General features: G+C 41.5%; 1 protein-coding gene across 1 annotated transcript in view; it reads left to right on the plus strand.

Moving 5' to 3' along the window:
* The window catches only part of Atp8b4 (ATPase phospholipid transporting 8B4 (putative)), a 135,516-nt gene that overhangs the window by 67,424 nt on the left and 43,696 nt on the right, over positions 1–24,396 (plus strand). The window contains exons 14-18 of the mRNA XM_048331703.1: positions 4,491–4,649; positions 9,689–9,777; positions 12,525–12,721; positions 17,082–17,284; positions 23,153–23,196. Of these exons, the coding sequence (XP_048187660.1) occupies positions 4,491–4,649; positions 9,689–9,777; positions 12,525–12,721; positions 17,082–17,284; positions 23,153–23,196 (692 nt within the window). The remainder of the gene's footprint in view (positions 1–4,490; positions 4,650–9,688; positions 9,778–12,524; positions 12,722–17,081; positions 17,285–23,152; positions 23,197–24,396) is intronic.

Raw genomic sequence — 24,396 nt, forward strand, 5'->3', positions numbered from 1 at the left:
CCTTCCTTTCTTGTTTTGCATTCTTTTTCTTCTCTTCCTATCTTCTGCCATTCTTTAGGTTATTTTCTCTATCTGCAGTCTCTTTCTTCTCTGTCACTTTTGATTTTTTTGTGTGTGCCAGTCCTGAGGCTCTAACTCAGGACCTCACATGCTTGCTAAGCTTTCTTTTTTTGTCAGTCATGGGCTTGAACTCAGGGCCTGGGTGCTGTCCCTGAGCTCTTTTTGCTCAAGGCTTGTGCTCTCCCACTTTGGCCACAGTTCTACTTTAGCTTTTAGAGGTTAGAGTATGTGTCTCATGGACTTTTCTGCTTAGGCTGGCTTTGAACCCAATCCTCAGCTCTCAGCCTCCTGAGTAGCTATGATTATAGGTGTGAACCACCAATGTTCTCAATGACTTGGGATGTCATCATTCGTGATAAAAATTTATAGAAGAGGTAGCCAGATACACATAATACTATTGCAAGACAGAGTTAGACTTTTGGGGTGTAAATTCATCAATTTGTAAAGTTCTTATATAAATCTTACAAATTTCAAATAATCTGGAACAAAACCTCACTCCTTAATCTACTGAGTTTATAAGAAAAACCCATTGAATCAAATTTCTAAGAAAATATATACAACTTGATTTCATATTACAACAAATACAAAAAGTAAATTGAGCGAACCGGGCTATTTCTTGCAAAGTCTTAGGGCATTGAAAAACTTTCCCAAATCCATAACTGGAAATACTTGTCAATGATGCATTTATAAACTGGATGTTTTTAAGCCTTGGGGAAAGCCCCCTATGTAAATTGCCCAAATGTGTTTAAGAATCTTTTGCATATTGTAACTGACTGGCCTGAGATCTGTTTTTTACAACTCATGACAAGTTTACATATTTTGTACGGCTGTTATTACTGAATTTTGAAGCTGAGAAAGGGTTTGACTGTTTATTCAGGAATCTTTGTGGATTTTGTGGTCCTTTCTAAAGAATAGCATGTGTGTAATGAAGACATTTGAAAAAAAATGAACATCTCTGTGTGGCTAAAAATAAGTAAAAAGGCTTAGCTAGCGTCTCATGACTGAAAATGTCTAAACTTACTAGGTAGCTTAATTCTACCCACCCAGTGGCAAAATTGGTTCACGGGACATGGATTCTACGTAAAGACATAGAAAGCAGCATGTGTTCATGGAGCGAGTGCTAATTTGGTATTGTGGTGGTATTAATAGGGAGCTAAAGGCTTGATAGTTGAAGAGAAAAGAGCTTTCAAAAATAAAGTGACATTCTTTTAAGGAAAAGAAAATCCTACGTATCATAATTACCAGGGCAACAGTAATAGGCAGTCTGTGACACAGGAAGAAGCTCTTGGCTTCAGAAAATCTTAAACAGCAATTTTCAATATCTTATTCTATACACAATTTGTCTTGTGGAGGATTTTCAGTGCAGATAATCGTGAAATATCACTAATTATATATGGAAAGAAATGATACCAACGTATCTGGAAAATTATGGAACACTGGGCATGGAGCTCAGTTTTTATGATAAGCCACAGATTGTGTGTGTGTGTGTGTGTGTGTGTGTGTGTGTGTGTGTGTGTGTTGCCAGTCCTGGGGCTTGAACTTAGGGCCTGGGGTCTGTCACTGTGTGTCTTGAGCCACATCACTTGCTTCCATCTTTTTCTGGGTAGTTTATTGGAGATAAGAGTCTCACTGACTTTCCTACCCGGGCTAGCTGTGAACCATGATCTTCAACTAGGTTACAGGCATGAGCCACCATTGCCCTGGCTAGAAGTATATCCTTTTATGCTACAAAAGAGGAAGCTGAGCACTTCTGATGATAAAATAAGACCAACGCACCCTCCCCTCCTTCACCTCTCCTACCTCCATTAAACCAAGAATGTGGTTTGGTTTTACTCCCACCATTTTGTTTTGACTGGTCCTATATTTAGTGCATAAATCACCAGGCCCACACTCTTTGCGAATGGCTCCACTGGGCCTTTGCCTCTAACCAGCCGTGCAGAACCCCTTGGCTTCATCAGTCCTGTCTGGAAACACACCCTCCATGTGAGGCCAGACTGGATGAGCCTTGGGGGCGGGGGAGTGGCTAGCCAACAAGTTCAAGGCTGTCTCTGCCTCTGTGTCAGCCTTTGCTTACCACAGTGAAAACCATCAAATGAACCTGTTTTTTATATTCCTCTTGGCAAGGACCATGACTTCATGTTGGGTTTTATTTTGTCCAAAGCACATCTTTTTTTCAATAGTAGCCAAGTGTGAAATCTGAGAAATGGAGTTGTGGGTCAAGATTAAGCTTTAAGGATTCCTGTTATCCTATGGTTTTTATGTACGCTTTGTTAGAGGATGTTCACTCAGTCCAAGGTTCGACAAAATGATTGGTCCAGGGGTGGGAGAGAAAATGAGTTCTGAGGATTTAGAAAAATGGCTCCTTATCCACAAGGCAGTTTTTCCAAACAGTTTGAGCCAGTTTTGATCACTGTTATTTTCCTCTTTAAATAAATAAATGGTTTAGAATGAAGGGCTAACCACAATTCAGCCACATGTCTGGCATAATAAAGGTGACTTTGTTGCCAGGTGTTGCTGGTGGCTCATGTCTGTAATCCTAACTACTCAGGAGACTGAGATTGGAAGTTCAAGACTTGAAGCCAGCCCAGGCAGAAAAGTTGATGAGACTCTTATCTGCAATAACCAGCAAAAAGCTGGAACTGGAGCTATGACTCAAGTGGTAGAGTGCCAGACTTGAGCAAAAAAGCTCAGGGACAGCATTTAGGCCATGAGTTCAAGCCCCAGGACCAGCACACATGCTCGCGTGCGCGCGTGCGCACACACACACACACACACACACACGCACCATGCACAGGGTTTTTTTTTTTTTTATTGTTTTAAGAAAGAAAACCTATTGGGCTGGGAATGTGGCTTAGTGGTAGAGTGCTTGCCTAGCATGCAAGAAGCCCTGGGTTCAATTCCTCAGCACCACATGAACAGAAAAAACTGGAAGTAGCACTGTGGCTCAAGTGGGAGAGTGCTAGCCTTGAGCAAAAAGAAGCCAGGGATAGTTCCCAAGCCCTGAGTTCAAGCCTCAGGATTAGCAAAAGAAAAAAAGAAAGAAAACCTATAAGATACTTATCTAACTCTGACTTTGACTTGAACCCAGATGGTATCTATCTGCCTTCATTTTCATTCTTTCCCTCTTTCCCTTTTCTCTTTTTCCTTCATTTCTTCTGTTCATTTATGTCCTTGTACTCTTCCTAAACACTTAACCCCACTTGTTGGAGATGCAAATGGATAGTAATCCTAACAGTTACACCTTGTGACAGGATCCATAAAAGATTATTTCCAGCTTTTTTTGGGTTTGTTTTCTTTTCTCTCTGGAAAGCTCCAAATCCTGAATGCTTGTTGTATTATTGAAATAAGGAATTGGCTCATTGGTTTGGAATGGGCTTGGCATTTCAGGAACTGGAGCCGTCTTCAGGCCATTTGGGCAGGTTGTCTCAGAACCCTGAATCTAATCAGGGTGAAACACCAACAGCTGGAAGGAAGCCCAGGCTTTCCCAGGCACGTGGGAAGGAAAGAAAGCCCAGGTTTCTTGGGTTGAAAGATAGCAGAAACCCTGAAATCCTGATTCCATGCTTAGTTGATTTTTGTCATAAAGCTAGAAGCATGTCATCTGACGGTTCTCTTTAAGTAAAATAAGCACTTCTGGGTAACTTACTGCTTTATATTTTCTAAACTCATTGACTAGAAGCTAGAAGCAAAATTAAGTGATTTTTACTTATTTTAAAGATTATTTATTATTGCTATTCCTATTCCTATTATTATTTTGAGAGGCTGAGGACCAAACTCAGGGCCTTGCAACTTGCCAGGCAAATGCAGTTGCCCTGAGCTAAATCACCAGTTCCTTTAAAAAGAAAAGAAAAGAAAATCCTTAAAAAAAATCTCATGGCTCTTATCATCAAGTCTTATTTGGGAAGTAAGAAAAATGATGTTTCAAAATGTTTGATGAGCTGGGTGCTAGTGGCTCACACCTGTCATCCTAGCTACTCAAGAGGCTGGGATCTGAAGATCTGAAGTCAGCCTGGGCAGGAAAGTCCATGAGACTCTTAACTCCAATTAAGCACCCAAAAGCCAGAAGTGGGGCTGTGGCTCAAGTTGTAGAACACTAGCCTTGAGAAAAAAGAGAATCTCAGGGACCGCATCTAAGCCCTCAGGTCAAGTGCCTGTATTCACACACACACACACACACACACACACACACACACACACACACACACACACACACACGTTGGATGGATTTCTATCTTTGTACTTTCTCCATGTGTTTTTCCAAGCATAGTCGTGTGTACCTAACACCATGACGTCTAAGAGGGAAGAAAAAGACACTGTATCCTATGCAATATAAATATATAAATACACTGTGGGGTGGTGCAATGGTACTGTGGGCTTGTTGAGAGAGATTAGGCCGAGGACTGAAAGCTTTCTTCTTTCCTGTTTTCCAGGGATTGTTGTCTGTGAGGCGCCTAACAACAAATTAGATAAATTCTCGGGAGTGCTCACTTGGAAGGACCGCAAGCACACGCTCACCAACCAGAGGCTTATCCTGCGAGGCTGCGTGCTGAGGAACACGGGCTGGTGTTTCGGAATGGTGGTTTTCGCAGGTATCGTTCACAGCCCTCCACCAGATCACCGCTACCCCAGTTACCCTGTTCTGCTACACACACCAACACAGTCTGTGAGTTTTCCAAGTAGAGACAGGCATGTTGCTCTTATTCCAGGCAAGGCACTGCTCTGGGGTGGACCTCAGAGAGTGTGACCCTAGGAAAGGATGTCATTGCCCTGAAAGTAGCCCAGGAGGCCCCTGTGTATGGAAGCCACTGACATCTTGGGAGTTATCCTTTAAGGATGCTGGGGTTTCGACATCGCCACTGTTTAATTTCTCTCTGTGCAACCCCATCTCAACCACCCCTGATATTCTACGCATTTGGTCAGCCTGCTTTAAACAGAGGGAAGAATACGAATACGGCTGATGCTGTCGTTCGCAAGAGTCCATCTAGCAGTTCCTTTGGCAAAGTCTTCTTAGAAGTTCTACTGTCATTTCTGTTTGTTGCCTGGAGCTGTTTCTCGTGTCCACGAACAGAACAGAGGATCTGGGAAAGGCTGTGTGTGTGGTTCTCCTGGGAAGGAGGAAGAAAGGGAGAGAAGGGCCTCTTGTTCTTATTGCTTGACTCTTCCCCACTTTGGTGCCAATCTGGGGTTGAACTTAGGGCCTAGGCACTGTCCCTGAGGTTTTTCACTCAAGGCTGGTGCTCTACTATTTGAATCACAGCTTCACTTCTGGCTTTTTGTTGGTTAAATGGAGAACTGTGATCCTCAGATCTCAGCCTTCCGAGTAGCTAGGATTACAGTTACAGGTGCGAGTCACCAGTGCCTGGCTTTGTGCTTGCCATTCCTGTGTGTTCTGCCTGATTTCTAAGGTGGCACTCCTCTGCTTAGAGAAGCTTACAGTAGCGCCATTTCCCAAAGCCATTCAGATGTGTACTTGTGACTTCATTTGCTAGCTTTTGATTTTTTTTTTAAATCTTGCTTATTGTGACACAAAATTAAGATGTGTTTTGGGTCTGGTGATTATATGTGCAATCAAAGTGGGAGTGTGTTGTTTTTTTTTTCTTAACTGTCTTTCCTTAACAACAACAAAATTTGCTCATTAAAGGCCCCAAAGTGTAAAGTTAGCAAAGTCCTGTCAATTGTTGCTGAGTTGTGTGGTGAGAGTATGGCTCTTGGGTTTGGAACATTGCCATTACAAGGACTTGGGAAATCCCTAGAATTGAGGCCTATAGTCCTTTAATCTGAGGACGAGTCTGACTTCACGAGAGATTCTCTTGTCAGATGCTTTTAGTCTTTCATCAGGGAAATGAACCCATGGTTGTTTATTTCCTTCTTTGCATTGTTCTTGCAGGGAAATTGAGAGCTTGGCATGTCTACAGACTTCTTTTTCTTCTTCCTTCATGACAGGGAGATTTCTTGTTTGGGTTTTTTTTTTTTTTTGGGGGGGGGGGTCAGTCATGGGGCTTGAACTCAGGGCCTAGACGCTGTCCCTGAGCTTTTCCACGCAAGGCCAGCACTCTACCGCTTTGAGCCACAGCACCACTTCTGGTTTTCTGGTGGTTAATTGAAGATAAAAGTCTCATGGACTTTCCTGCCTGGGTTAACATTGATCCTCATATTTCAGCCTTCTGAGTAGCTAGGATTCCAGGTGAGAGCCATTGTTGCCCTGCTTGAAGATTTTCTTTCTTTTTTTTTTTTTTAATGTCTCAGTTCTGGTTTTACACAGCAATAAGAAGGGGACGTGCATTGTCAGGGCTATCTGCCAAGGTAAAACTTCAAGGAAGGAAGTCATTTTTGAGGATAAACTTCCATGGACCTGACTGCTGGCATGGAGTCTGGACTGTTTCCTGATAGAAAGGGAAAAATATGAATCCCCAGAGAGGCTATGCAGCAGGCTAGCTCTTGGAGAGCAAGTAAAATGGATTCCTCCATGAGAGACAGATGTGCAGACACGTTTCCTGAAATCATTTTTTTTTTTTGGCCAGTCCTGGGCTTGGACTCAGGGCCTGAGCACTGTCCCTGGCTTCTTTTTGCTCAAGGCTAGCACTCTACCACTTGAACCACAGCGCCACTTCTGGCTTTTTCTATGTATGTGGTGCTGAGGAATAGAACATGTATACGAGGCACTGCTTGAAGATTTTCTGATGAGGATTTCTCTCTTTGCTCCTGGTCATTGTAGAAATGGAGGAATCTCATTGTAAGGATGCGCAAGTTGATTTGCATTTGATGTTGTTTAGGATGAGTGGCTTAGGACCGTAGGTTAGCTGCACCATGTTCCGGTAGGATAGCTGTGCTGAGCCACTGACAGGGCTAAGTTCCCCTTCATATGGAAAATACTCTTCCATGAAAATAAATAAGAAGCTGGGCACCAGTGGCTCACACCTGTAATCCTTGCTACTCAGGAGCCTGAGATCTGACGATTGCCATTCGTTCGTTGGAAGCCAGCTTGGGCAGCAAGGTCTGTGAGACTCATACATCCAAGTAACTACCTACCAAACAAAGGTGGAAACGAAGCTGTGGTTCAAGTAGTAGAGCTCCAGCCTTGAGCTAAAAAGCTAAGGGCTGTGCCCTTAGGCCCTGTGTTCAAATCCAAGTACTGTCACCCTCCCCCACCCCCTAAAAAAGAAATGGAGAAGTAAATAGATCTCCTCAAGGGAGGGGAACCAAAATTCCCCTAGGGGATAGGCAGGTCTGGGTTCAGGTTTGCTTACCAGCCTTAGGAGTATAATTTCTGGGTTTCGTAAGTGGTAGCCTGGAGATAGTAATGAGTTCATTTGTCAAGGCTCAAGATGTGACATATTTAAGCGAGAGCTTGACACATGTCACTTTCTTCCCTTTTCTGTTTCTCCCTCTCACGTCATCCTCAGCCCAGCGTACACTGCCAGCTCCCTGAACTGAGCCGGGAGCAAGGGGGAATTTGCCTTCTTTGGTGATGGGATCCTGCATTTCTAATTTCAGGAGCCCCTTGTAAAGACGAGAATACCTACACTGCCTTTAGTCTGGGCACAGAAATTCACAGGACACTTACGTAGAATAAGGGTGAGCAGGGGTTGTCACGATCATGGTCAGTTTCCTCCACGCCGGAATCGAATGGACAGTTTGTTGAAGAATTAAATTTGGATTCCCAGATGTTATGAAAACCTGAATCCCAAATGAATTTTTCACCCTCCTCCTTGCAGCGTGGATCTTCTTATCCCTACTGTCAAGGACCAGAGTTTTCTTGACAAACCTGCCATTTCTTTCTTTCTTGTTGTGTTTTTTGGTGTGTTTTTTTTTTTTAACTAGTCCTGGGGGCTTGAACTCAGGGCCTGGGTGCTATCCCCGAGCTTTGTGCTCAAGGCTAGTACCCTACCTCTTGAGCCACAGTGGCACGTCTGGCTTTTTCTGGGTAGTTTATTGGAGATGAGTCTCATGGGGGGATTGGGGATATGGCCTAGTGGCAAGAGTGCTTGCCTTGTATACATGAGGCCCTGGGTTCAATTCCCCAGCACCACATATACAGAAAATGGCCAGAAGTGGCACTGTAGCTCAAGTGGCAGAGTGCTAGCCTTGAGCTAAAAAAAAAAAAAAAAAAGAAGCCAGGGACAGTGCTCAGGCCCTGAGTCCAAGCCCCAGGACTGGCCAAAAAAAAAAAAAGAGTCTCATGGGCTTTTCTGCCTTGGCTGGCTTCAAACCACCATCCTCAGGTATCAGAGTCCTGAGTAGTTAGGGTTCCAGCTGTGAGACACTAGCACTAGGCAAGTATAGGGAATGCTTTCTAGCTTTTTGACTGTGAAGAGACACGAATCTAAATATCTCTGGATATACTTAAGTGCTTACAACCCATAAAGTAGATTCTTTATTCGTTTGCATCTGTCTGCATGCCTAAGAAAAATTTTTAAAAAATTTCAAACATTAAACTAGTCTCACTATTTCACTTTTTAGCAAACTTTATTTGGTCTTTGTGATCTTGGCTACAAAAGAAATACTTCTCACCCTCAATATTCATATGAGTTTAATAAACAATTCTGAGAAAATGTGGGTGGTCTTTCCTTTACACATGAGTAGCTGAAAACGGGGCACCAGGATACAGTCTCCAAGACTAGGCAATGAAGTGTTCGGAGACTCTAATCTTTGCTTCTATTTGTATTTGGAGTCAAATTTTTCAAGGTTGTGTCCATTCTTCCATGGCTTCTAGAGTGGCATATCATTCTTGCCTTCTTGCCTGCCTTCTTCTATCTGTCCTTTTGCCCTCCTCCCTCCTTTCCTCTTTCTACCTTCTTCCTATGTTAAATGGTTGTCAGTAGTGATGGGAGGACCGATATGGACCAAGAACATGATGGGGATCACTTAAAACAAAAGCAACTGCTTTACTTTTCTGAATGGAATTTCCTCAGCAGTATATTCTGATAGTCTGCTTCCTTAGCCATCTCCTAACCCATCTCTAAAGCAGGCAGATTAAAACATGTGAGGATTTAAAGGCAGGTTCCAAAGCACAAGGATTCTGTAAAGCACATAAGAAATATATCAGCAGGTAATGTAAGATTTATTACAATTATTACCCTTAAGAAAGCCATCTATTATATATAAGTGTACACTCACAATAAGGGTTCACTTACATGGTTTCTTTTCTTTCTTTCTTTCTTTTTTGAGTTCTATTTTCTCCATTAAGGGCACCTCAAGTGTTTTGGGGGAAAAAAATCAGGAATCTGATTTCTGATATTTCTGATTTTGCCTTTAGTACTTTGAATTGTGCTTGTTACTGCATTCTTTCTCCTGCATTCTTTTTAACATTTACAGGGTATTCCTTCCTCTTATTGGCTTTGTTAGCTGTGGGTGCTCCAAATTAGCATGTTAATGTATAGAGTTTTGCAAAAATAGCATTTTGTACACCTTTAAAGCCCCACGTTCTATCCCAACTTAGACCACAGTGCAATTTTTAGGGTTTCTGTCAAGGTACAGACTAAAAATTATCTACAACTTGATGTCCACTGTTCTTTATTGAAGAACATGGGTTTTCCTTTTCAGAAACATTGATATGAGTAGATACTATTAACAGGAATAAGAACATAGCATCTGCTTATTCCAAAGTTGTCATTTTTTTTCCTTGCAGGTCCTGACACTAAACTAATGCAGAACAGTGGTAAGACGAAGTTTAAGAGGACAAGCATTGATAGGTTGATGAATACTCTAGTATTATGGGTAAGTTCCCATAGCCAAATTAGGCAACCATGCTGGTCATTGTTGTCAGAATATAATTTCATCTGCTTTTCTGGGAATTCTTTCGGAAGTCTCCCCTGTGCTTGTAGAGTGTGCATTTCAGTATTTTGACTTGGGAGCTGATTTGTACTCCCTTCTGTTTTCTAGATGATAGTGAATTCCTTAGCCAGTGGTAAGGTGACAAGCTCATGTGCAGCCTGTGACCTTCTACAATCCTCAGTTTAAATGTCCTGCCTCACTTCCAGGGCTTGCTTGGCTGTTGTGATAGGTAGACACAAGGTTACATTCTGGGGTGGGAAGAAGCAGCAGCGGACACCAGCTTTTCAGAATGCTTTGAATGCCAAGCAATGCCAGTTTTAATTCTTCAACTCCGTTCAAATGAATACGTAGAACCAACCATTAACAGGAACGCAGCTACCATGATAGACCAAGTCGGTAGTATATTGGACATCTACGATTCTACATTTTTTCTCCTGTCTGGTTTTCTAATATATTTGAAGATTCCCCCAACTCTGTCTTCTCGTGCCTTTATTTTATTAGGGCGAGCAGAAGGAAGAAAGCAAGCACAGGAACTTGAAACGCTGGTTCTTTCTTGGAGGAAAAAAAGGGAAGGGAATAAGATGTCAGTCTCCAGGTCCACTCCTCCCCTCAACAGTGCTGGTTCAGCCCCTAACATTTCATAGCAAAAGTCCCCAGGCCAGTGCCACACACTTGTAATCCTGGCTGTTCAGGAGGCTGAGATCTGAGTATCCTGGTTCAAAGCCAGCCGAGCAGGAAAGTCTGTGAGACTCTTATCTCCAACGAACCACCAGAAAACCACAAGTAGCACTGTGGCTCAAAGTGGTAGAGCTCTAGCCTTGAGCAAGAAGAGCTCAGGGACAGCATCCAGGCCCTGAGTTCAAGGCCCAGGACCAGCAAAAAAAAAAAAAAAAGGTCCCCAGGACATCTTGACAACTCATGGTTTCTGAGTTTGTTTTTAAGACTGGGGTTTGGACTTCCTACCTAATGATCTTCTCTCCTTCTAATTGTTTTGAATCCAAATGTTTGTTTTTCTAATATTCATGTAATAATTGTGTAAAAGATTGCTATTTTTTGGTGCTGCTTGTCACCTTAAAAAGTCTCAAAAGGAAAGTATAGCCAGGCGCTGCTGGCTCACACCTGTAATCCTAGCTACTCTGGAGGCTGAGATCTGAGGATCAAGGTTTGAAGCCAGCAGGGACAGAAAAGTTCAGGAACCTCTTATCTCCAGGTAACTGCCAGAAAACCGGAAGTGGTGCTGTGGGTTAAGGTGGTAGCATGCTAGTCTTGATTAGAAAGCTCAGGGATAGTGCCTCGGCCCTGAGTTTGAGCCCCAATGACTGACCAGGAAAAAAAAAAGGAAAGTATAGATGTCATGAGGCAACTTAATTAATTATTTTAATTTAATTATATTTCTTGTTGACTAGCCATTTCTGTAGGGAAGAGTCATGACAAGTCTAAGATTCATCTTTGTTACTGACCCTTTCTTGCTTTTGTTTTTATTCCTTGGGTGGCCCTCTAATTGTTACTCAAACAAGATATGTTTGAACATGTATTAGCAGTATTGTGCCTGGGCCTCTTGTGTGAACTGAGACCATGGAGGGCAGATCAGGGCACATGGGCCTTGTCAACTAGACCACTTAAATACACACGTTCTTTTTCATTCTTAAAATTGTTATTATCCAGGTGTTATACAGAGGGCTTACAGTTACATAAGTCAGGTAAAGAGTACATTCCTTCCTGGACAGTGTCACCCCTTCCTTTACTCCCCGTTTTTCCCTCCCATTCCCAACCACAGGTTGTAGAGTTCATTTTCCACATTGTGTCTAGTGGGTACCATGGCTGCATTTGTTTTCCCTTCATCCCTCCATTTCTGAGCCTCCCCTTACACTCCCAAAGACAGATCAAGGAACAAACAGAACAAAAAGAAAAGAAAAACAACAAATAAGAAAAAAAAAACACCCCAAATCTCTTGTTCCCATTTCCTGCAGTTCATTTCAGCAGATTATTTTGTCCGATCAGATGCGCACAGGCACTGTGCCTTGGTGTTTCACTGTGGGTGAAATTCTAGAATCCTGTATTATTTATCATGCTCCTGTGTACTTTAGATTTAGCTTTTGCATATGAGAGAAAACATGTGCTGTCTGTCTCTTAACTAGGCCCCTTTAAAGAGGAATTGGAGCTGAGTGGCAGTGGCTCACACCTGTAATCCTAGCTATTTGGGAGGCTGAGATCTGAGGATTGAGGTTCAAAGCCACCTTGGGCTTTGAAAGTCCATGAGACTTACCTGTAATTAACCAGCAAAAATCTGGAAGTTGGGCTGTGGCTCAAGCAGTAGAGTGCCCTCCTTGAGTGAAAATCTCAGGGATAGCCCCAGATCCTGCATTTAAGCTGCAGTACTCTCTCTCTCTCTCTCTCTCTTTCCTCTCTTTCTCTCTCTCATACACACAGACATACACACATGAGAGAGTCAATGGGAGAATAAGAAAAATTTATGTCAAATATTTAGTCATGTTCCTGATAAGAAAATATTACATTTTATTTCTATGATTAAGGCAAGAAGAGGTTTGTATAACTTGACTTTTAAATAACATTTCTTTGTGTTGTTGTTGTTGTTTTTGGAGGGGGGGAGTTTGGTGTAATTGGATTATGTTGATATGACTAGTTTGGGTTTCAAGTTAACCTTAATAAGACTTCTCTCCTTCTTTCAGATTTTTGGGTTTCTGGTATGCTTGGGAATTATTCTTGCAATAGGAAATTCATTCTGGGAGAATGCAGTTGGGGGCCAATTCAGAGCTTTCCTCTTTTGGCATGAAGGAGAGAAGAACTCTTTACTCTCAGGATTCTTGACGTTCTGGTCCTATATTATCATTCTCAACACAGTGGTGCCCATTTCATTGTATGTGAGGTAAGAGGAGAGTTGACACTTTAATGAATCGCTGTCATCAGAAGCCTTTATTTCCCATAATCACTTTTGTCTGTCTTAAAACCACAGCAGTGCATTCGAGGTCTTGCTCAGAGTCTCATCTACTACATCTGTTACAAGTGAGGCCATTTAGCCCTTCAATGCTGTTTAACTTTAACATTTTCAACTGACAATGAGTACATTTGCTTTTCTTGATTTGATTTGGTTTCTCAGGAATGTGGTTATACAGTTTTTTATTTTTATTTTTGAATACATGGAGGACACTATAATCTCAGGCAACCTGGTCAATTAGAATTGGGTTGATTTGGGGTAAACAGAAGATGAGAAAGGTCCCTCCTCTAGCTTGGCTCCCCATACCTGGATTCAGGAGTTTTGTTTAGTTTTGTTTTTTAACTGCTTACTAGCTCCTGAGCCTGTTTCCCCACTTAAAAATGGAGAAAATTTCTGGGTGCCAAGTGGCTCATACCTGCAATCTTAGCTACTCAGGAGACTGAGATCTGAGGATCATGGTTCCAAATGAGTTCAAGGCTGGAATTTCTGTGAGATTCTTGCCTCTAGTTTACTACCCCAAAGCTGAAGTAGAGCTGTGACTCAAGTGGTAGAGCACCAGCCTTGAGCAAAAATGCTAAGAGAAAAGTGCCCAGTGCAAGCCTCAATATCAGCACAAAACAAAATGGAGAAAACAATGGTTCTGTTTCATAAGGTTGTATGAAATGGGCAAATAAATGCCTGGAAACCTCTTAGAGGAAAGCACAACATATTGTAAAGCTTAATGAGTATTAGCTCTGTCTTTTAGTAGTGGTAAGAGGACCTATACATTGTAGGTAAGACTTGCTCATTGTCTGATAAGAAGTATGGCTCACAAGTCTCACTACGTTTTGATTTGCCATTTCTAGAATTAGACCCCCAAACTAGACATAAAATGGTGTGTCTTTCTGTACAAACATACATGCATACATGTGTCTCTGTGTGTGTTCAGTAACACTTAGAACATGGCCCTCATGTCTAGACCTAAGGCGTTCTCCACACTAACCCTACCCAAGAGTGAACTAGACAGTCCCCCAACAATATGGGAGCTGAGATGGGACTTGGTTGTTAAATACTCTCATTATCAGTGTTTTAACAAGACACACAATCATCAGCTTTAAATCCTCAACTAATTTTTACTAACCTCCTTTACTCTCTTTCTAATACCTTAACTACGAAGATGTGACTCCATGAAATGCACCTGTGTGTGCACTAGTATTTTCTTTTAAATCCACTTGAAAGACTGGAGTCTTTTTTTTGTAACTAAGGCTAGATTCTGAGACTTGTATTTCTTCTTTTAATTGCTTATATATAGTGGTCAATGGGAGACCTATTTGTAATAGTCCAAATCCGGTTTCTGGTCTTGGAGCTGCAAATAGTAGCTGTATGATCTTACAGAAGGCACTCAGCTCCTCTGTGCTTTTTAGTATGCCTGTCAGATATTTATTGCTCTGTAAAATGAGGGAATTAAAAGAATTAATTTCTAGCCAGGCTCTGGGGGCTCACGTCTGTAATCTACTCAGGAGGGTGAGATCTGAGGATCATGGTTTGAAGCCAGCTCCAGAGTGCATGCGAGACTTTTACCTCCAATTAACCATCAAAAAGCCAGAAGCGGAGCTGTGGCTGAAATGGTAGAACACGACCCTTGAGCAAAAAAGCTAAAGGACAGCACATTGGCCCTTAGTTTAAGCCCCATGACTGACACACACACACACACACAAAACAAACAAACAAACATTGATTTGAGTTTCTTTCTGCTCCAAATAACAACTACCCTACCTTTAGATGGCACTGTGTGAGTGTGTGTGTGTGTGTGTGTGTGTGTGTGTATTTGAGATCAGTATCGATTCTTTTAGATACTTTCTCATGCATTGCTTCTTGGAAATATCAGTGACATGTAATATACCATAAAACATGCCACTGGCCTCCAGCCTGTGAACAGTATTCACAAAAGTCAATAGCTTTCCTTTTGGCCAACAATAATTTTAAAACATCCCATCAGTAAGAGATGCTCTGTCCAGGAACAGAGCCATCAAGCTGTCATGGAACTATGTAAAAAGCAAAGCTAAGACTCTATGGATAGAGACACTTTGAAACATTGAACTCTGGGAAAGATTTATATTTCCCCTGGAAAAATAAATTGTTTAGCTTTATGAAATATCAGCTCTTTTCAGATGATTAATAGCTTAGCATAGAACTAAGAAAAATCTCAAATTGAACTTGCAAGAAAACGTTAGCCTTTATGTTAACGTTTATTCAGATGAATATGCTGGTTTTATCAGAAAGAACAAAAGGGTTTTTTTGTTTGTTTGTTTTGCAAAGGAAGAAAATGGTCTTTTATCTCTGGCCAGATATTGCCAGGTTTTATAAAGCTGCAATAATGAAAGCAAGAGATGCCTTAAGTAACATACCAGTGAACAAGTTAAAATCCAGGACTGGATTCTAGTAACATAATTGATGTCTAATATAAGAAACATCCCAAATTCCCAAAGAGAAAAGACTTAACAGACAGTGCTGACAAATATTTCTGTTTGTAAATAATAAATAAATCATGTATACATACATATACATGAATGAATATATGATTATATTACATAACTATTATATATTCACATGTAAGTATTATATATAACATATAATCTTGCTGTAGGGAATGTCTATTTAAACAAACTTCCAAAATAAGACTATAAACTTTCATTAAATTTGATCAGTTAAATGGAGAAAAAGTATGTTTAAAAAAAAACCTGGAAACAAAATTAAGACAAAGAATAATTTGGGTTCATATTTCTTTTTTTTTTTGACTGAGTTCATAGATTTAGTAAGTATAAACTTCATATAAATCAGTAAGAAATACACTAGTATCAGAAGGGGAAAATAAAGTTGGTGATTATAACGGGGCCAAAGAAGAAAATAAAATTGGCTGATAAAATTTCAAAGAAAGTAATCAAAAAAGAAATAGAGGGGCTGGGATGTAGCTCAGTGGCAAAGAGCTTGCCTAGCAAGTGCAATGTTCTGGGTTCAATCCCCAGTACCAAAAAAGAAAAGGAAAAAACAATATAGTTTAACAAAAAAAGAGAAAAGAAATAGGATTAAAAAGTGTTAGGATGATCTTTTCATTAAACGATGGTAGGAGATAATTCTGCATAATCTTGATGGCAGAAACATATGTTGCCATAATCTCAGAAGTCACTTGGGCCTTTTGTATGATACGCATGGAAAGAACTCATCCTGTTGGCCACAGAAATCCCATTTCTGCAGGAGGGAAGTCATAATCACCACTCCACATGAGATAATGTTCTTTTCTGAGGAAGTGTGCACAGCTGCCTGCCAACACACCTATTTTCATGCAGTGTCTGTTACGGTTTTTCATGCTTTCTGGAGATGTAACTTGGACCTCTTTTGCCAACGTGAAACCCTATATGTCAATATGTCAGAGCACATTTATCTATACTGCACATGGGACAAACGTGTGTGTGTGTGTGTGTGTGTGTGTGTGTGTGTGTGTGTGTCCAGAGGCTTGAACTCAGGACCTGGGCACTGTCTCTGGGCTTTTGTGCTCAAGGCTAGCACTCTACCACTTTTGAGCCACAGCTCTACTTTTAGCTTTTTGATAATTGGAGATAAGAGTCTCACAGCCTTTCCTTCCCAGGCTGGCTTTGAACTGTGATCCTCAAATCTCAGCCTCCTATGTAGCTAGGATTGCAGGCCTGAGCTACTATGCCCAGCAGGACAAATATCTTTTATAAGTATTAGTTTCCCATGAAGAGGAGACACAAAGTAATATGCTACACACATTGCTACTGGGCTTATTTGATGTGAATAGGAACCTACTCTTTAAAGGCTTATGCTAGGACTCCCCTCTGGTCTTATGGTTCTGAGGCTTATAAACAGACCCTCTTTAGATCACTATAGATCACTAAGACCTTGGGATAGAGTATCTTCTCTCTTTTTTTTTTTTTTTTTTTTTTGTCGTGGGGCTTGAATGCAAGGCCTGGGTGCTGTCTCTGAGCTCTTTTTGTTCAAGGCTATCGCTCTACCACTTTGAGCCACGGCACCACTTCCACTTTTCTGGTGGTTCATTGGAAATAAGAATCACACATACTTTCTTGGCTTTGAACTGGGATCCTCAGATCTCAGCCTCCTGAGTAGCTAGGATGACAGGCCTGAGCCACCAGCTCCCAGCTGGAGTATCACTCTCTCCTGCTCCCCAAATTCTGAGGACTTGGCAGATTTCATTCCTTGGCAAATCTGTTTGTTCTGAAGGTAATGGAGCATTTCTTTCTTCCTTTTCTTTTTCCGTGTTAATGGACCATAGTGTGGAAGTCATTCGCCTGGGACACAGTTATTTTATAAACTGGGATCGGAAGATGTATTACTTGGGCACACCTGCCGAAGCGCGGACGACAACACTTAATGAGGAGCTGGGCCAGATTGAATACGTGTTCTCCGACAAAACGGGAACCCTTACTCAAAACATCATGACTTTTAAAAAATGTTCCATTAATGGGAAAATCTATGGTAAGAGCAATGCTTTCCTTTTTTTAAAAATGATGTTGAATGTTCTTGGAATAACTGAACAGCAGCAGTACTGGGCAGTCCTGGAGCTTTGTACTTGATAGGTACCACTTGAGCCATTTCCTTTCGCCCTTTTTGCTTTAATTGTTTTTTCAAAGAGAGTTTCACATTTGTGCCTGGTCTGTGAGCCTCCTGCATAGGCTTTTTAGATAGCTGAGATAGCTGGTTGAGATGCCTCACTATGGGTTGAGACGGAATCTTTTGCATTGTGTATGTGTGTGTGTGTGTGTGTGTGTGTGTGCATGTGCGCATGCGTGTGTAAACAAGAAGGGAGGGGGGCAGGACTGCTGTCAAACTATCATCTTCCTGATCTCAGCCTTCTCAGTAGTGAGGATTAGAGGCATGAGCCTATGTATTGGAAAGCAATATCATTTAAATTTATTTTATTTTTATTATCTTTTAGTTGTGCGAAGGGCTTTCGATTTCACATGTCCATTTATGAGTACAATGCATCATGATTCATGTCACCCCTTACACTGATCTCCCCCCATTTCTCTGGGCCCCACCCCATCCCCTCAAGTTACTTGGTTTCCATTTCACATACGTACATTAACTATCATGACGATATTCACCTACACTTCGTCTCTGTTCTTCTGCCCTCTCTTCTTCACCTTCCCCTAGAATATCATTTTTAAAATACTGTCTTCCTCCTTCTACCCCTCTCCCCATTCCATCATGGCCTTCTCATGAATATGTCGAATATGTCCTTAGCAGCACCTGACTTAGTGTTCAACATGTAACAAACACTTACTCGATAGTTCCTGCATCCATGGTAACTAATTTCCATGGAAGTCTGCATTGGCTGCGATTGGTGGATGGAGGAGGTTCAGGAGGGTACTTAGCACCTCCTGAGTACCCCTCAGTTGTGAGATTCTGTCCCGTGGTGTTCCAGACACCCACATCCCGGGAGGTTTACTTTATGCGTGTTCCCAGTTGCCTCTGAGGTTGATATTAGAGCACACATTTGTGAGAGTTTACTATCCATTCCCTGAAAGATACTATATGACTATTATTGGCCAGACCAGCCATGTCACCAACCTGACTGCCATTGGCATGCATTCGCAAAGGTAAGCGCTCTGTTTGTGGGTTTTCAGAAGTCTATTTATACCTGGTGGTTGTGGCTCACACCTCTACTCGAGAGGCTGAGGTTTGAGAATCTTGGTTTGAAGTTAGCTCAGGCAGGAAAACCCTTGAGACTCCAATTAACCACCAAAAACCCCAGGGGAGCTGTGGCTTGAGTGTTAAGAGTGCCAGTCTTGAGAGAAAAAGGTCAGGGACAGTGCCCTGGCTCTGAGTTCAAGTCCCAATACCAGCAAAAAAAAGTCTTAGACAATAGTTTAAAAGACTTGCTAAAAATACTGGCTTAATTCAAATAGTGGTTTAAATGATTTCACTTTAGAAGATTAGGGATTTTTTTTTTTCCAAAATTGGGAGCATTTTCAATTCTTTTGATCCACATTAATAATTTCAATCCTAAAAAGCAGCCTTGAAACAAATTATTTAATTTTTTTTGAGGTTTAACAAAGAATTTATCTTGGTATATTAGGATAAAAATAGGGAGAAATGGACAATGAGGAGAAAATCTTTCTAATCTTTCTTGTTCCTACAAAGGAAATGGGAGTAAAGACTCAAAAAGATGGCTTCCCTCCTTCCATTTTTTTGTGCTGGTACTGGGACTTGAACTGAAGACCCAAGCACTGTCTTGTATCAAGGCTGGTGCTCTACCATTTGAGCCACAACTCTACTTCTGGCTTTTTGGTGGCTAATGGGAGTTGAATACTCTGGACTGCCCTACCAGGGCTGGCTTTGAACTGTGATCCTCAAATCTCAGAGTCCTGAGTAAGATTGCAAGGGTGAGCCACTGGTGCCCAGATACATGGTAGCTTATTTCATTTTATTTTTTTTTAAATCTATGGCTTTTGTACGTTCTGAGCTTGGAGAGTCTACCTTAATCCTTAGATGAAATGGTTTAGAGTGGGTAAAATGGGTGCTGTTTACTGTGTTAAAACATGAAGAGATGGTCAAGGCATACCCAAAAGGCACAGAAAATAGGTGATTTTAGGACTTTGCTAGGCATGTATTACAATCTGTCTTTCCTCACTGTTAATTTTTGTTAACATATTAAAGGAAGAAGCAGTTGTAAGAGAGCCCCTTTGTACATTTTTCCTGTTCTTATAACCAAACATCTATGCATGGCAGGAAGGGAGCCAGTGGCTATTTTAGTGTTTATTTATTGGTTTTAATGTCTAAGTCTGGTCCTTTTAATATTTATGAATTGCATTTTCCTGATGTCCTTTGCTCTCTGTCTGTCTGTCTATCTATCCATCCTGGTTCATTTTCCCCTGTAAATGACTTTCTCTTTTAATCCTCAGGGTGATGGAGAGTTTCTAGTTGTCTGTTTTCTGTAGCCATTTTTTTAAATTTTTTATTTTCTTAAACATTTTTTTCTTCTTTATTGTTAAAGTGAAGTACAGAGGGGTTACAATTCCATATGTACAACAGTGAGTACAGTTTTTTTTTTTTTTTGCCAGTCCTGAGACTTGGGATTCAGGGCCTGAGCACTGTCCCTGGCTTCTTTGTGCTCAAGGCACTCTACTTGAGCCACAGTGCCACTTCTGGCTTTTTCTGTTTATGTGGTGCCGAGGAATCGAACCCAGGGCTTCATGCATGCTAGGCAAGCACTCTATCATTAAGCCACATTCCTAGCCCCCTGCAGCCACTTCTGAGCTGAGATTTGAGTGTTGAGCCTGCTGTGCAAAGCAGTCAGAAAGTCATTTTGCTTATCTTCTTTAGGAAGTGAAATGGGAAATTCAGTTGGCAGGCTGCCACAAGCAGGACCAAAAGTCATCGTTTGTCTTTTGTACTGAAGGAGAAGTCAAAAAGAAATGTATGGCAACCATCCTTTAAAAATTAGGAACAAAAAAATAGTGTTTCCTGTGGATGGATAAAGCTAGTAGGATTCTTATGAAGAGTCATAAAATATTAGAAATTCAGATCTTTTGGCTTATATGTATTGGAAACACCTGCCACCCAGAGACAGCATGGTAGATTGATGGCTACCATAAAATACACTAACCTAGAGCCATCTGTTGTCTATTTCTGATGGAATGGTCAGGTCATAGCTAGCTCCATGAATAGTGTTTTGGCTCAATATTGAGTCATTCCTAAAGGGAGTGGGTTGATTTAAAATACTTTAATGACTTGCAGGAATAAAATTCTTTTGCCCCATAAGTCTGTTTTTGTTGGTTGGCTTTGATAAGACTCCTTAGTGTTTTTTTTTCTTTCCTATTTATTTCTGTGCTGGTACTGGGACTTGAACTCAGGGCCTGGGTACTGTCCTTTAGCTTTGGCTTTTTGGTAGTTAACTGGAGATAAGCGTATCATGGACTTTTCATCACTGGCTAGGCTGCAAGCCACAATCCTCATTTCTCAGCTCTCAGCTTTCTGAGTAGCTAGGATTACAGGCATGAGCCACCAGCACCTGGCTTGAGGTTTTATTTTTGGGATGTGAATTTCTGACAGAACCCAGCCATGGAACAGGTAATTTTTGAGCTGTTTCTTTGAGGTGGCCCCTCAAATTTTAAGAAGGCTCCTCCCCTTCCTTCTCACTCCAGGGGCAAGAGTTAGTTTCCCCTTGACTTGCAATGTGGCCTAGATATTTATCTTTCCTTGAATGATTGGTATATTTGTGGTGATCCTCTATTGAGTTGCTATTCACAGGAAAAGCACTATTCTCTGAGAAGGCTTTCGACTTCCACAGGTATTTGTCTCAAGATTTTTGTGAATCTCTTGAGTTTATACACCCCATGACACCCTGTAATTTCCCTCATAAAATCAAGGAAGTAATGGAAAGACTTAAGTAATCCCATTAGACACTTTGATTTATATGCCGTTATAGTTTATAATCCCAATAAAATATATCCTTCCTAAAGTATCCCTAGGATCCTTTTTTTTTCTTGTTTTGGTTTAGATGCTAGATCTGGCCCTTGGGACAATTTGACATTCTATTCTGATCCATCTAAATCTATTTTCTGAATGCAGAGTTATTACTTGTTCTTCACTTGCACCAGCAGTCCCTTAAATGTTCTTTGTTTGTGTGTGTGTGTGTGAAATTACTTCACACAAACATGCAGTCTTCTCCTCCCCTCTTCTTCCTCCCCCCCTTCCTGTTCCTCCTCCTCCTTTCATCTTATTAGAATGACTACAGATGGGATACTGAGGAAGTCACCATGGTGGAGTCGAGGCTCAGATTCCAGGTGCCTGGCTAGATTCTGTCACTAGCTCAGAACCTGGTACACAGCAGGTGCATGGCTTTGCAGATTCAGTCCTGTGCCTCGCAGAAAGCAAATAACTGTATGTTTGTGCCAGAGCACGGGCTCATGGAGGGAGAGGGAGCGGCTTCAGAAGCTCGCCAGGCTGACCGTTCCCCATAGCCGGTTCCCTTTGAATCCTGTTCTTCTGCTTCCCTCACGGTAAAAACCGGAATGAAAAGGTCCATCAGTGCAGTTTTAGGTTTGCCATAATGGAAGGGCTCAGCACCAGGTGGACGCAGATACCTCATGACTATCACTATGCACAGGAAATCCTGGCACATAGACCAAGGCTGAGTCAGGAAAACCTTAAATGACCCGCAATGGTGGAAGGCTAAGGCAAAGGAGGGTAACTCTATAAGCAAAATATGATTCATAAGGGAGTTTCAATGATAAGTGTTCATAAGACAGGAGCCAGAAATTGATGGAGAGTATGATAACTATGTATTTATATTTTTACCTAAACCCCTATACATACTGGCCATCTTTGGATGAAGGAGGAATTAGTGATTTTATTTTTCACCCGATGTCTCGTCTATATCTTTATAACAAATATAATAGGTAGCTATGTTTTCTACTTGAACCAAGATAGGCCAAAATATACCTACTAGGTCTAGCACTAACAAGATAGTTCTGGGTAAGTTACTTGTACGTGTGTGTGTGATGTGCGTGTGTGTTTGCATGCCAGTCTGGGGCTTGAATTCGGGACCTGGGCACTGTCCCTGAGCTTTTTATTTTGCTCAAGGCTGGTGCCCTACCACTTGAACCACAGCTCCACCTCTGGCTTTTTGGTGGTTAATGGGGGATAAGAGTCTCATGAACTTTTCCTGGCTGGGCTGGCTTCAAACTGTGATCCCCAGATTTCATCTTCCTGACTAGCTAGGATCACAGACATGAGCCACCAGTGTCCCACATAAGTTACCATCTTTGATTCCTCTGCTGTGGGGGCAGGAAAGACAGAACTCTGCCTGACATCAGAAGCAGTGTGATAACGAAGTGATAAAATGTGCATAACATCACATTGTAATATTATCTTTAATGCATTTTTAATGCCAACTTCAGTTCAGTTCTATTTAGATTCATGAGTATCTCTCTAAATGAATTGGCAGGATTAGGGGTTCAAACACTTGTGTGTTTGAAATTTACATTGCCATCTAGTGATGGTACTTTAAGTAATAAGTGCGTTCCTTTAAGACTAAATGCCTAAATGTAGTTTTAATTTTGCTTTTCTCCCCCCCCCCCCGCCTCCTCAAGGGCTTGCACTCAAGGCCTTATGCTCTTGCTCAAGCTATCTTGCTAGTGATTGGCATTCTACCACTTCAGCCATCCCTCTAGCCCAGCTTTTTGGCTGTTAACTGGAGATACAGTCTTCCAGACTTTTCTGCCCCAGCTGGCTTCGCACCACAGTCCCTCAGGTCTCAGTGTCCTGAGATTACAGGTGTGAGACACTGGCTCCTGGCTAACTTCACTGTCACTTGATCTTCAATGTTTGTTTTGGCAGGTGAAAAGCACCTTGAAGTGAGCCAGGAGGAAGAGATAGCTAAGGTATGGATAAGTTCCTGATTTAATATGATTAGGTGAGCTTTGCACTGTCACCAGACGACATTTGATGCTTGAACTCAGGGCCTGGGTGCTGTCCTTAGCTTTTTCATTCAAGGCTCTACCACTTGAGCCCCAGCTGTAGTTCTTTTGTAAAAATATTTTTAAAATTATCTTTATGTAGTTACACAAAAGACTTAGCATTCGACAAATCAGTTTATAAATACAATGCATCATGATCATGTCACTGTTTTCTCTCCCATCCATCCCAACCTTACCCAGTGCCTCATTTAAAAAAAATTTCACAGGATATGCATTGAATATTATGACTGCATTCATTCTCCCTTTCTCTCTCCATTCCCAGATTTTTGTTTGTTTGGTGATTAATTGTAGATTAGAGTCTCAGAGGCTGGGCTGGTTTTAAACCATGATCCTCAGATCTCAACCTCCTGAGTAGCTAGGATTACAAATGTGAGCCATTGGCGCCCAGCAGCAAGGACATTTTTTTGTTTTAAACTATTTTTATTATATATATTTTTTTGTGGTTGTGGGGCTTTAATTCAGGGCCTGGGCTCTGTCCCTGAGCATTTTTTGCTCCAGACTAGTTCTCTGCTACTTGAGCCACAGTGCCAGTTACAGTTTTGGAATAGTTAATTGGACAAAAGAATTTCAGGTAGATTTTTTCTGCTTGGACTGGCTTCAAACTGTGATCCTCAGATCTCAGCCTCCTGAGTAGCTAGGATTGCAGGTGTGAGCCACTGGCGCCTGACAACAAGCACTTTTTTTTTTTTTTTTTGCCAGTCCTGGGCCTTGAACTCAAGGTCTAAGCACTGTCCCTGGCTTCTTTGTGCTCAAGGCTAGCACTCTACTACTTGAGCCACAGTGCCACTTCTGGCTTTTTCTATATATGTGGTGCTGAGGAATCGAACCCAGGGCTTCATGTATACAAGGCAAGCACTCTACCACTAGGCTACATTCCCAGCCCCAAAAAGCACTTTTTTTTTATTTCTAAAGGAAGAATTTATTTAACCCAGTTCCTTTGTTTACAATTTAGTCTCATCTATAGTTTTTTGTTGTTGTTGTTGTTTTTTAAGTATTTATTATCAAACTGAATTACAGGGAGGTTACAGTTTCATACATTAGGCATTGGATACATTTCTTGTACTGTTTGTTACCTCATCCCTCATTCCCCTTCCCCCCTCCCCT

Source organism: Perognathus longimembris, chromosome 23 (genome assembly GCF_023159225.1).
Source record: "Perognathus longimembris pacificus isolate PPM17 chromosome 23, ASM2315922v1, whole genome shotgun sequence".
NCBI classification, from domain to species: Eukaryota; Metazoa; Chordata; class Mammalia; order Rodentia; family Heteromyidae; genus Perognathus; species Perognathus longimembris.